General features: G+C 35.4%; 1 protein-coding gene across 1 annotated transcript; it reads right to left on the bottom strand.

Moving 5' to 3' along the window:
• Window positions 1-3893: 3893 nt before the first annotated feature.
• On the bottom strand, window positions 3894-6608 carry LOC120133118 (putative pentatricopeptide repeat-containing protein At1g12700, mitochondrial). Its single transcript, XM_039149768.1, has 2 exons — window positions 6411-6608; window positions 3894-6134 (listed from the first exon to the last, which is right to left on the bottom strand). The coding sequence occupies exon 2, from the start codon at window positions 6081-6083 to the stop codon at window positions 4224-4226; it is 1860 nt and encodes a 619-aa protein (XP_039005699.1). The 5' UTR covers window positions 6084-6134; window positions 6411-6608; the 3' UTR covers window positions 3894-4223.
• Between the last annotated feature and the right edge of the window lie 8297 nt (window positions 6609-14905).

The following is a 14905-nucleotide window of genomic DNA, read 5'->3' as shown; positions in this document are numbered from 1 at the left end:
TGGATTGAGATTTTATTGATGATACTTTGATGGATTTTGGGATTTTTGATGATTTTTGGAAGCTTATGAACAGTATCTCTACGGTTTCGACTCAGGTTCTTTGGAATGGAGCCATGAATGATTTTTATGTATGAAGATGCTATCTCAAGCGATCCAAATTGAAATTGATAATGGTCGTTGGTAACCTTTTCGAACCGATAAGAAGCATCTCCCATTTATTTTTTGCGGATGACATGATTCTTTTTGCCAAGACTTCGATTAAGCAAGTTCAGGTAATTCGCTCTGTTCTAAATCGCTTTTATGTTGTGTCAAGGCATAAAGTTAGTTTGCCAAAAACTAATAATTTCTCCTCCAAGAATGTCCATTTAAACTTCCGGAATCATACTAGTGATTCATTTGGTTATACGATAGTGGAGGACCTTGACAGGTACTTGGGGGTTCCTTTACTGCATTCTCGAGTTATTGCTGGCTCCTATCGCTGCCTTGTCCAAATGATGCAAAATAAGTTGACTGGATGGAAGTCGAGAACTCTCTCTCTTGCGGAGCGTATCACCCTCGCTAAATCAATTCTAGCCGCTTTTCCTACTTATACTATGCAAACGGCGGTCCTCCCTAAAAAGATCTGTTTGGAGTTGGAGCGTTTGATTAGATCCTTTGTTTGGGGTAAAGGATCAGGTAATGGGGGCTTTTCTTTGGTTCGTTGAGACAAGGTGTGTCAACCGGTGGAAGTGGGAGGTATCGGCTTCAGACGCTTAGAAGTGCAAAATGAGGCTTTTATCATGAAACTTGCTTTTTAGCTGATTACTCGGAATGATACCTTATGGGTTCGGTTTCTCCGAGCAAATACAAGTAACATGATGAGCTTTCGATGAATACTCGTAACAATAATTGCTCAAGACTTTGGATAGGTATAGGTATTGTTTGGCAACATGTATGTAGTAATCTCATTCGGGTTGTTGATCATAGACATAATGTTGATTTTTGGAGGGATAATTGGATTCCGGATTTGGGCCCTTTAATTAATTATTTCAACAGCAATAATGCGCATAATTGTATGAATTTCGGTGGCAAATATGGCAAATCTGGTCGGGAACTGGAAGTGGAATCTGTTTGAGCACATGTTACTAGTGAACGTGTTACTACGGTTAGCAGCAATTAAAGGTCCTTGTCATGGCTCAAGTAATGATCATTTTGGGTGGCCAAGAAATGAGGATCGAAGTTTCTCTGTTAGAACGACTTACGAGGTTCGGATGATGCCTAATATAGATGTGGGTGATCCCGTTTGGAGAGTGATTCAGCGGTACAAGGGGTTGCAACGTGTGAGGACCTTTCTTTGGCTTCTTTGCAGGTGAAAACTTATGACAAATGTAGAGCGAGTTAAAAGAAACCTCACTAACGATGGAAGTTGTCCTTTATGTGTTGGCTCGTAGAGGATATCGATCATGTTTTTCGTAAATGTTTGGCGGCTGCCCCCATTTGACTTATTTTAATTAAAAAGGATAAGGTTACAGAATTCATGTCCATGGATTTGAGGAGCTAGATTAAGACCAATCTAGTAAACATGAAGTATTTTGCCACGATAAGTGAGAATTGGGGTATCTCATTCGGGGCAATTTTATTGAATATACGGTGTAATCGGAATTCGATTGTTTTTTATAATTCGTTGGAAGGTACTGCTAGCATTCTTGATCGAAGTAAAAGGCTTCAAAATTTGGCGTGCAAGGCCATTGAGACCAAAACAAGGGTGCGCACAATGCAGAATAATACAATCGTTGGTGATGCGGAATAGTAATGGTATGTCTTCTTGTGGTGGAGCTGTTAGGAATCAGGATGGAATGTGGATTATGGGATTTACTAAAGTCATGGGTATTTGTTCGGTTATAGAAGCTGAATTGTGGGGAGTATATGTTGGGCTCAATTGTGCTTGGAATACCGGGATGCGGAAGGTTGCGGCTGAGACATAGTTTACATGCTATTCGGTTGATTCGAGAGTATAAAACTAAAGGTGGCCAGATCTCTATTTTGGATCATATAGCTATGTTGATCAATCGGCAATGGGAGGTCAAATTCCAGCATGTTCTTCGGTCGGAAAATCGAGTGGCGGATTACCTAACTCGATGTGACAGGTCGAATGAAGTGGAAACTCAATTCCTACATGTTCCACCTGATTCGATTCTTGGGATGATAATGACCAAGGTTGTTAGAGAGGTGGGTTCACCACTAGTTGGTTGTTTGCTCAAATGATTGTTGCTTGATTGTATTGTTACTGTACTCTTTTCTTCCGAATAAGTTAGAGAAGATTTTTTTAACGAGGTATATGATAATAAACTCTTTTTTCATAAAAAATAAAAAAGAAAGAATTTAAAAGACTATGTCCACCAAAAACTCAAACATAAAATAAAAGGAAAAACCTAAAGACGTAGTCGAAACCTTCTTTTAAATCTAATGTCATCATCTATAGTAATTCAGTAATCGTCAAAAATATTCCTTTATCTCTATTGAACTAGATGTTTTAGAGATGATAAAGGGGTGGCGAGCGAACCAAAATAAACGTACAAGTTGTTTTGCCAAATAGATTTTAATACATCGACAACCAATCACAAATGAAAATCTAACCATCGAAAGACCACCAATAATCACAAATCAAATATGGAATGAGATTATTTAATAACAAATATTTTACTTTAAAACATCACTATATTATTGAAATTATAATATTTTATAATTGTAAATATCACCGAATTTCATGAATCTTGGTTTATTTACGGGGGAAAACGTTATGCAAATCTTCTCACGTCTAATCATATCAACATCACCATCTTTACAATAATTAGATTATAATTATATGATCTCTCTCTATCAAATATTTTTGTAGTACAAAAATAGATATAAATGTTTTTTTATTCAATCTTCAAAAATTATTTCATAACATTACTTAAGGAAAAGAAAAGTAAAATATGCTCATTTGGAATTTGACAGGTAGGATTTTTTTTTAATTGGAGATCTTATTGATTATAAAGCCCAACTAAAAATTATGTACACATAGTAGAACATGCTTGAGATGTGGAAACAGAAATGCTATATTCCAAATGATTTGGTTTGACTTTTAAGGCTAAGATTTTATCCTATAGTAAGAGTTATGTATAATCAACATTTAAGAGTAATGTATTATCTCCACAAGTAGCAGATTTCTGGGCCAAGAAGATCCTTCAACTTTTGTTTTTTCCTTGGCTGTATCTCATGGTTATTTTAACTATTATTAGATTGGCTTTTCTTTCTTATCTGATACATCACATCCCTGTGCTAGTTCACAATTCATATCATGTTCGAGTGTAAGTTCAGTATATACGAAAATTATCTATTACACAGATCGTGTATATAAGGACGCCATTGCAGCGAACTTATGCATGGGATAAACAATTACACTAATCCCATCTTCATCTCTTTCTCTCTTTCACTATGTAATTCTACTAACCTACCTGCTTCGTCTACTTGCCATCTTTCTGTTTTGTTTTGGGCGTCTATAACACGAACTGTTGCGGGGAATATTGTCTGGTACGAAGCCATTCATCTGAATCTTTAATGTCTTTTGAATGATTTCGGACCAGGCTTCATTCCCCTCAACTTGGTTTTAGATATATATATATTCTTAGCTTCACTGTCCCAAGGATCAAATTTGCATGTACCTACATTTGCTGCAAATAGGAAGTAGAGTTGGAATCAAGAAATCCTTAGCCAATGGATCAGAGAAGCCAAAATTAGTATCCAGATTTTCATGGTTTTTTATATGTCGTCATAAACAACTCTCTCTCATTATGTGGATATCTCATTATGTTGTCACATACCATGAATGGCATTAGCAACAAATAATCCTTAAAAAATATTTTTGACATATATACATACTGCATTAGCAAGTATCCCTTCCCTAGATTTGAAAGCATAAACTAAACAGAAGATCAACTTTCTTGCTTGGACTCCAAGTAAACTAAAATTGGAGCCTCATACAAGCACGATAGCCACAAATGCATTTGCACTCCCTGTTTTTCTTCCATCAATAAGTCTAACCAGATTACCTCCATTATAGATGGCTTTGCACGGACTCAGAATTAGGAGCAAGCCAACACATTTTGAAACTTCCATTCGGTATGCAAGTTTCAGCATAGACCCGCCAACTCAAGAATTTCGCCTGGTAGTCAAGCACGCAAACAAGTTTCACTCGGGCATCATTTAGATGGCTCCTGGACTGGGAATGTTGGAAGCAATTTCAAAGTTTCAAGATAGGCTTTATCTTTTGAAAGTAAATCTACAACTGCAGCGGCAGTGGATGCATCAGGTGACAATTTTTTCTCCACCATTTTATGAAGAAGTTCCACTATTTTTTCGGTGTTATTCTTCCGAGAGAAACCATGCAAGAGTGTATTAAATGTTACAACATTCGGAGTACAACCCTTTTCCTCCATTTCTATTAGCAAACCATTTGCCTTTTCTAGCTGTCCTTCCTTGCACAGAAAATGGATCATTATAGAATAAGTTACAACTGTTGGTTTCAGGACTTTATTTGGCAATCCATAAAATAGCTCCCAAGCAGTTTCAAGTTTCCCTGTTTTGCACAGCCCATTAATAAGTGAATTGAACATTTTAATACTAAATCCAAACTTGCAGTTTTCTAACTTATGAAACAGTTCCAATGCCTCTGGGACACAACCATTTTTGCAAAGTCCATCCACAAAGGCATTATAGGTGCAAGAATCAACCACAATACCATCAAACTGCATTTTACCAAACAGTTCTCTAGCTTCGTCAACCTTTCCGGCTCGGAAAAGACCAGTCAATAAGGTGTTATATGTGATAGTGGTTGCTTTGATCCCTTTGCCTTTCATTTCCTGATAAAGCCTCATAGCTTCATTAACCTTCCGCTTTTTGCAATAAGCATTGATCATTATATTATAGCTAACCACATCTAGTCCATTCTCCTTACTTTGCAACGAAACAAACAGATCCCCTGCAATATCAAGCTTACCAGCCAAGCAATACCCATCCAACAAAGTGTTATATGTGAATATATCAGGATTGACTCCTCTCTGAATCATTAAATCTAACAATTGGTTTGCTTCTTCCATCTTCTCCATCTTGCATAGTGTATCGATTAACACATTGAAAGTGACCACATTTGGACGCACACCTTGATCCAACATAACAAGAAATAGGCTTTTAGCCTCCTTCAAATTACCTATGCAGCAAAAACCATGAAGTAAAGAGCTACAAACAACCACATCCGGAGAAATTCCCTGACTCTTCATTTCCAAGAAAAGTTCCCTTGCCTTTTCCACCATGCCCTCTTTACACAGGCTATCAATAATAATACCATAAATAATAACATTGGGCTTACACGCCCCATTTCCATTAACCATTTCCTCATATATCCGAAGAGCAACACTCATATTCCCCATTCGACACAGACTATTAATCAAAGTCCCACAACTAAGAACACTAGGCTGGCAACCAAAAACAATCATTTTCCCGAACAAGCTAGTTGCTTCATCAACCTTATCCACAACAATCAGCCCTTTAATCAGAGCTGTAAAAGTTACAGTATCTGGTCTATAACCCCACCTAAAAAGCCTACCTAAAACAGCAAAACCGTCACCAGCTCGACCCATTTGACATAAACAATTAAGCATAATATTAAAGGTAATGAAATTAGGCGAAAACCCAATTGAATCCAATCTCTTGCAAAGAAAAACAACATGACTATATTGCTTAATCTTAGCAATTGCACCTAACAACAGATTAAATGATGACATTGGAGGAGGGGGTTGCATTTGGCTCATTTGATTAAAAATATTCAATGCTTCATCGAGAGTAATGGCACCTGACTTGAGAATTACATAGAGTGGTTCGAGGCTTGCAATAGTATCTTTGCTGTGGTCTGAAGATTTGGGATTCTTAGAAGTGGGCTTTTGGCGCGGATTGAAAAGAGACGAAAGCTTGCCTGATAGAGTAGATTTCGCAGAAGAAGAAATAAATGATAGAGCAGCTCCATTAGCAGCTGAAGAAAAGCGGAGCGTCGTTGTGGCGACCATTTCCCGGGATGTTTTAGAAAAAGAGACTTGTTAAACCCTCCGGAATCACGTCTAATAACATGCAAGTATATTAGTGAATAATCTTGGTTTTCTCGGGTCCCTTGGGCATGGCCCAAGAGCCAATAAAGAGAAAATTGAAATTTAATAATAACAGGCAGTAATAACAAATAAGGGAAATAAAATAAAACAAGCAAAACTCTATTTTCCTAGTTTCTTTCCCAATATTTTTCTCAGAGTTGGCGTACCAAAGAGAATCTAAAAAGGACAAGGAAAATGAAAGTAAAACTTAGTTGATCTAACAGTGAGTGAGCGACAATATGAACTAACCCATCGGAAAATTTAAACTTCTTCTGAGAATAAGAATCCGATCGAAGAGATGAACGGAGTTTCAGTCACCAGCGAACTAAAAAGCGCGTTGAATTTCTCTAATTCTCTTCATTGTCGTTTCACTGTTTCTCGAAGATTTAAATTTAGGATGGCGTTGGAAATTAATGGTGCTTTTAGACAAAGGAGAAGCAGACGGGGGGTTTCAGGTGGAAGAAAGATTTAGGCCGACGGCAGCTAAGATTTTTGGGTTAGGGGGTAAGCTGATTCGGGTGTTTTGTTGCCAACCATTGGGTCGGGTTTTGGATAGTCGGGTGAATTTTCATATTATCTATTTTAAATTCAAAATTAAAATTACACACGATTATTATTATAATTATTTTGTTAAACTATATAGTAACCACCAAATTATATCTCTTTTCATCTTAGTTATTATTTTTTTCAATTAGATCATCTAACTATTTAAATGTATTAAATCAAATCACTTTCTTTAACATTTAACAGATAGAAAGTTGACATGATAATTAATAAAATTGATATAATTATACATTTATCTTTATTATTTATGCAATCTATCAAAAAATTTAAATTAATTTAATATATTTAATTTTCCAATGTAAAAACATGTAAATGACATTATTGAGTTTTTTTCTTATTTTAATTTATATTTTATTTAAATATTTTTTCTCCCAAGATGTAGCAGTGGAAATTCAAACCAAGGTCCCTATGGGAGATAAGCATGCCTCTGCCACTACGCCAACAACAGCCGTTATCTTAAATTTTACAACCTACATTATTTATTTGACACTATAACTAATGCCAGAAAAAATAAAAACAAAAGTAGCAATATAGCGACTTAAATTTAAAATTATAAACATATTAAATTTATTTTTATTTTAAATCTTATTCTAATTATTTTTAAATAAAGATAACATGAACAAAATTATTAACTAATGATTACATTTGCTTTGGTGGCTTAATTTTTTTTTTGTATTTCATAATAGGTAGGAATAGTAAAAATATTTGAATCCGACGAGTCTTGATCCGACTCGGTCCAGTAAGGGCGCTTTTTTTAAAAATTTGGTTCGGCGTGGGACAGGACAAGTTATATAATAGATAATTTTGAGGTGGGACGGACTGAGTTTAAGGTGAAAAATTATTGACTTGACTCAATTTGATATAAATTATTAGTTTACCCCTTATATATGTAAAATTTAAAATCTTAGAAATTTCTATTTATATAGTATTATAAAATATATTATTTTTAACCTAAAAGTATGGGCGGGTTCAAAAGTGAAGAAAAGCTAACAGGGCGAGACATGATGGGGGTATAAATAAGGGAAAATTATGCCAGTAGTCTCTTTTGTTTTCAGTCTGACCGACTTTAGTCACTGATTTTTTAATTAAGTGTGTTTGGTCCCTTACGTCATCAGTCCGTCCAGTTTAAGTCACTCGACCGTTAACTTCCTGTTAACCCATTAATAGAACTCTGAGTTGACAATTAAAAAGTAAAATAAAAAAAATCAAAACCCTCCTCCTCCTCCTCCTCCTCCTCCTCCTCCTCCTCCTCCTCCTCCTCCTCCTCCTCCTCCTCGAGCTGGAGCTATTCACTATTAAATGACACCATAGAGAGTAATAGCTACGTGATGAAGGCACTTGCCGCATGTGGATGGAAGACAGAAAAAATAAACTTAAAAGTATGAGAGAGATAAAACCAGCATATATTGATTATGTGCAATAGGTTTATAACAATAGTAAAACTCAAACGAGAAAAATGGAAAAATGGAAAAATCTGGTTTTCTCATATATGGTCAAATAATGCAAAATTGCTGTATATATACAACCATGCTAACCACCATGACTAACAGTTGAAACTAACAGCTAAGCTAACTTCCATAACAAACTAAAACATCTAACTAACAATATAATATCTTGATAATAAGGTTCCTTGACTTCTGGCAACTTTCTGGCATTTGTATCAACTCCATTCCCATTTTTCCTCTATGATCATATACAGGCCAGTTAGCATAAAAACCAGCTTATTCTAGATTATAGAATACTTAAAGTGATAGCAAAGGATAATAACCTTTCTCCGTGAGTCAAAAGCAAAAATAGCAACATCGTTGTTTTTGAACCGACAACAACATCGTCAAAATTCTGTGTCCAAAACAGTAGAATATCTATCACCATTGCAAACTAAAAGAATATTAAAAGAGAAGGCTGCAAGAAAATCACAAGAGTTATTACCTTGAACACAGAAACATCAGTTGCTTCTTACTATCATAATTAAGGCCATCATCCTTCTCAACATATTTTCTTCTGCCACCCTCAATGTTAATATTCTCTTTGGTTTCGAAACCATCTTCACTATCACTGTGTACAAGGTACCTATGACAGTCATCTTCTTCCGTGGCTTCTTCCTTTCTTTTCTTCATTCCACGTTTCTAAACACATAACAAATGAGGGCTATCTTTGATAATCCAAATGAAAGACACAACAACAAATAGCATGAAAGGTAAAGAAAGAACTCCAGAATTGGGCAATTCTTCATCGTCTTTCAATACTTTCGGTGTTTTATCTTTTTTTGTTAGCAACTCAAATGCCCTATCCTTGTTTGAACCCTCGTCATCCTCGTCACTAATGTTATCATTCCTACTGCTAACAGTGTTAATTTTTCTCGTCAAAAGAGCATGATGGTGAAGCTATTCAGCCAGTATAATGAAGATCTCCTCCCCACATTTATGAACGTTGCTTAATATTAACATATATATATTATGATCACAGCTATATATAGGTGAAGAAAGTATGGATTATAATGAGATATATGGACATTAAAATTTAGTTTGCAGGGTTTTTTTGTTGTTGAAGAAAGTATAAAAAACAATACATTAAATATGTTTTGATTGGTGTATATGACATGTAGTTCGAATTGACTTTGACCACGGCGGTCGATGCAATGATGGTGGCCATAGTATACTTGGCTCACAATGGTATCCTAATACAAAATGTCTAGTTATCTGCCAACAATTCGGTGAATTTTACCAGAAAGTGAGAGAAACCGTGGTAGCACCCTTTGTTATTGTTTCCAAGTATTTTCAAGGATTTCAAAGCACTGAATTTAAAGAAGAAGAAGAAGAACGTGGTGTTTTTGAATTTTTGAAGAAGAAGAAGAAACATGTGGATGTTTTTGAAATTTTTTATTATTTAATTGTGAACTCGGATTTTTGTTAATGTGTTAACAGAAGTTAACGGTCAAGGGACTTAAACCGGATGGACCGATAACGTAAGGGACCAGGTGTATTTAATTAAAAAACCGGTTACAAAAATCGGTCAGACCGAAAATAAATGAGACTATTAGCATAGTTTTCTCTATAAATAATATATTTTCAGGCCGGGATCGGGACGGCAAAAAAATTGGCCTGCTCCACCCGTGCCCATCCCTAGTAAGAGGTCAAGGTTTGAGTCGTTTATTGTTACTTTTATTTTAATTTTTTCTGGCACTCTTTATAGTTTAAAATAAATAACGAATTTGTAAATCTTGTGTCGAGTACTAATTTTACTAACTGTAACGTCAGCACTTCCGTTAAATGTTATTGGCAAGTGACATGATTGAATGCATTTAATTACTTAAATAACCTAATTGATAAAAATTTAAAAATAGAAGTCAAATGAAAAAGGGTTATAGTTTGATGATCACTATTTTTTATTATCAATTTTAAAGATAAATTATAAGAATAATTATTAATATTTAAATAAATTTGGTGTTTTAAAAATTATGATTTAATTATCAATATTCTTAATTTATAATAAACTAATCACTTGTCATTAATAATTATTATTGAGGCAACGAAATAATTAAAACGATTATCTGCTATTGTTTTACCATACGAGATGATGACACATATTGATTATCTGACTTTCTGAGAATTACGTTTAAAGAAAAAAAATTAAATAAAAAGGGTTCTCTTTAAATTCTTGTCACTTCTTTTTTAGATGAATTGGATGTTGTTCGTTGGAGAAAAAAGTTCGATCAAGCTCATACAATAGAAATATGGAGACGACGACCAATTCTGGTGGTGAGTGATGATATGTAAAATAAAGGATTGAAACACAGTGACAAAACTTAACATTATACTTTGAAAGGTCAATTTTGAGGAAAAAAATCATATGTATTAATTAAAATACATTAATTCCTTATTCAATGTCAATTATATATCAAAATATCATACTAATAAAAGAAAAATATAACCCTAAATTATAAGTATCACTGTAAATTATTCCTCAAATTTATGAACATTTTAATTTCATCCCTAAACTATAATCTTTATTCTAAATCATCTCCAAACATTTTGGACATTCCAATTTCACCCCAAACTATACATATATACTAATCACATCCTACGTTAATTAAATTGTTTGTCTAAGTTATATTATTAAATATTTGAAAAAACAAAAAAAAAATATGTTAAACTATGATTGAAATTGATTACATATTTTCGGAAGAATTTGGAGATGAAATTGTAATATTCAAAAGTTTGGGGACCAAATTAGATAGGGGTCATAACTTAGGCTGAAACTAGAATGTACAAAAGTTTAAAGACTAATTTAGAATGAGAGTTGTAGTTTAGGGATCTTTAAATTTTTCCAGGAAAATTCCAATAATCCGAACATTTTCAAACCACTGATAATAAGTTTTCTCTAAAAATTCATCCAGTCCCCATAACGTTTTCTCAAAATCACTTAATCTTATACCTCTACACCTCCAAATCAAGCTATTATTGTTTCCTCCCCCTTCCTTTCTTCACTAGTTAGAAAATCCATATACATGCACTGGTAAATAATAAAGGATATGTAGGAAAACAATTGTGCATAACAAAAAGTAAATAAACTCCATACGACCAACACCATATTTTCATAATCCTATCCAGTTGGATCTTGATTATGGATTTCCTGTATGTCAACGAAACTCCAAGCTATTTTTTACCGCTTTAAATTTCAGATTTTAAAATACATTTTTACCAGCTATTTCCTTATTAAGCTCTTAGAGAGTTTTGAGCTCCACTAATCTTTTCAAGTTTCAAAATCCCATCTTCCAGAAGAGACTGAATAAAATGATATCTCAATTGTATGTGCTTCATCCTGGAATGAAAAGACGGATTCTTTGCTAGATGGATAACACTTTGATTGTTGCAATACAAGACATTTTTTTCTTGTTTCTTACTTAACTCTTCCAAGAAACTTTGGAGCCATACCATCTCCTTGTTGGCTTCCGTAACAGCGACATATTCTGCTTCAGTTGTAGAGAGAGCAACTATCTTCTGTAGTTGAGAAACCCAACTCACTGCAGTTCCTCATAGAGTATAGACATACCCTGTAGTGCTTCTTTTGATATCAACATTTCCGGCTAAGTCAATATCTACATAGCCTGTCAGTATCGTATCTCCACCTTTGAAACAAAGTGCTTTGTTTGTGGTATCCCGCAGATACCTGAAGATCCATTTGACTGCTTCCCAGTATACCTTGCCCGGATTATTCATGTACCTGCTAACAGCTCCCACTGCATGAGCAATATCTGGTCTAGTACAAACCATGACATACATCAGACTTCCAATTTCTAAGGCATACGACACCTTCACCATGTGTGCACGTTCTTCCTCCGTCTTTGGTGACTGTTCTTTGGAGAGTCTAAATTGAACACCTAAAGGTGTACTTACTGGTTTAGCATCTTGCATGTTGAACCTGGAGAGTACTTTATTGACGTACTCAGCCTGTGATAACATCAAAGTCCCCAACTTTGTGTCTCTCTTAATCCTCATCCCAATAATCTACTTTGCAGCGCCCATATCTTTCATTGCAAACTGCTTCGACAATTTTTTGCTTCAAGTTTATAATTTCTTGCATGTCTGAACCTGCAACGAGCTTGTTATCAACATATAACAATAAAATAATGAAGTTGTTGTCGAACTTCTTGATGTAGCAACAATGATCTGCTTGGCATATGGTAAAACCACTGCTACCCATGAAGCTATTGAACTTCTTGTACCACTGTCTAGGAGCTTGTTTTAAACCATACAAGCTCTTCTTCAACCTGCATACCAGGTTTTTCTTGTCTGCCTTTATGAAGCCTTCTGGTTGCCTCATATAGATTTTCTTCCTCTAAATCACCATGAATGAAAGTTGTCTTCACATCTAACTGCTCAAGATGTAGATTTTCTGCAACTACAATTTTTAACACCAGTCTGATTGTAGACAGTTTCACGACTGGAGAGAAAATTTCATTGTAGTCATTACCTTCTTTTTGCTGAAAACCTTTGTGTTGAATTATGTTTCGATATAACAAATTTAAGGAAAAATGTTTTTTGGACTTGAATTGAATTTATTCAAAGTTTTAAAAAGGTTTCAAAAATAATTCAAAGTCCATTAAATTCAGATTTGAGCAAAAATGCTAAAGGGTGTCAAAGTGCATCCATGCACCCCTACAGTGCATCCATGCACCTGCCACTAGTGCATCGATGCACCATGTAGTGCATCCATGCACTCCATTTCGAATGCAATTAGTGCATCGATGCATCCTGCTATGCATCGATGTATCATACTGTGTATCCATACACCAAAGCTGCAATGGCTAGTAACGGCTAGTTTATTTGAATTTAGTGAAGGGGTATCGATGCACCATGTTATGGGCAGCCTTTTTGAGTAGAAAAATCATCCCCAACAGCTCCAAAACATCCCTAACGGCTATATACAACATCAAACACATTCCAACCTATAAATACAAGCTAAAGACACTTGAAGAAGTAAGAGAACAACTATCCAAGCAATCAAACACAAGAGAAGAGTTTTTCATTCTTATTTCATCTTTCTCTTGTAAATATTTTGTTCTTGTGAGCTTAATTCTTGTAAACACCTACCTTAGAGAGGTTTTCTTGTTTACATTTCTTATCCTTTTGTAAAGGGGAAAGGTTCTAGTTTAGCCCAAAAAAACTAGGGAGTTGCAAGGTTATCTCTTTGTCCTAAAAAAAAGAACAAATTAGTGAATTTGTTGGAAAATCCTTGGTGAGGAGCTAAGGTAGTGGACGTAGACTTTGGTTGATAAAGTCGAACCACTATAAATCGCTGTGTAATTCTCTATCTTTCAATCTCCTTACTCCCTAAACACAAAATCGTTCCGACTCCTCTTTGCAAACCGTTCTGGTTGTCAATTCGAGCTTCCGAAAATCCCAACACTTTGACAACCAATCTTGCTTTGTAGCGTTTTCTCCCATCGTGCTCTTCTTTGATCCTGTAAACCCACTTGTTATGGAGCGCTTTCTTGCCTAGTGGTAATTCAGCTAATTCTCACGTCTGATTTGACATAAGTGAGTCCATCTCATCTTTCATGGAAGACTCTCACTTGACTAAATCTTCCACCTCCATTGCTTCATCATATCACTTTGGTTCACCATTGTTAGTCAGCAACAAGTAGTGCAAAGAAGGCGAATAACGCTGAGTTAGTTTAGGAATTCTGGAGGAGCGTCTTAGTTCTGGTGTGCCTGGTTCTTCTTGACCTACTTCAGGACTGATCTGAACATCATTTCCAGAAATCTCCTCGAACTCAGCAAATTCCTTTTTTTCAGCTTCGGTATTGGAGCTACTTGATTCTATGGTTAACCTGTCTTTGTACATCACATTCTCATTGAAAATGACATCTCTGCTTCTGATGATCTTTCGATTTTCATAGTCCCAAAATCGGTAACCAAATTCATCACCACCATAACCAACAAAGACACATTTGTTGGACTTAGCATCAAGTTTACTTTTTTTCAACAGAATTTATGTGTACATAAGAAATACAACCAAACACTCTTAAGTGTGAAAGGTTTATTTCTTTTTTGCTCCAAACTTCCTCTGGTATTCTACCATCCAAGGGAACTGAGGGCCTACGGTTGATCAGGTAAGCTGCATTGTTGATAGCTTCAACCCATAGCAACTTGGGCAAGCCGACATGTATCGTCATTCTTCTGGCACATTCATTCAAATTTTTGTTCATGCGCTCTGCTACGTCATTCTGTTGCGGTGTCATGGGAACTGTTGTCTCCATCTTGATCCCATTGTTTGTGTAAAATTCTCTGAATCTACTATTTCTGTACTCTCCTCCATTATCAGACCTCAACTGCTTGACTTTCAAACCATTCTCAATTTCCACCATGGCCTTGCATTTTCTAAAGGTATCAAAGACTTCTTATTTCTTCTTCAGAAAATAAACCCACACCTTCCTTGTAGAATCATCGATGAAGGTGACATAATATAGTGAACCTGCAAGAGATAGAATTGGAAATGGTCCCCATACATCAGTATGAACCAACTCTAACTTTTCAGCCTTGGGTGTCTTGCCAATCTTTGCAATACTTACTTTCTTTTGTTTGCACAATTGCAATCCTCACATACTCCGAAATCTATATTCTTTAGATCCGACAGCTTCCTTTTTGACAAAAGTGTCTCAATCCCTTTCTCGCTCA

The sequence above is a fragment of the Hibiscus syriacus genome, unplaced genomic scaffold, assembly GCF_006381635.1.
Source record: "Hibiscus syriacus cultivar Baekdansim isolate YM2019G1 unplaced genomic scaffold, ASM638163v2 tig00110577_pilon, whole genome shotgun sequence".
NCBI lineage: Eukaryota > Viridiplantae > Streptophyta > Magnoliopsida > Malvales > Malvaceae > Hibiscus > Hibiscus syriacus.
Note: the sequence above shows the minus strand (reverse complement) of the source record. Positions and strands in the feature narration are given on the sequence as shown.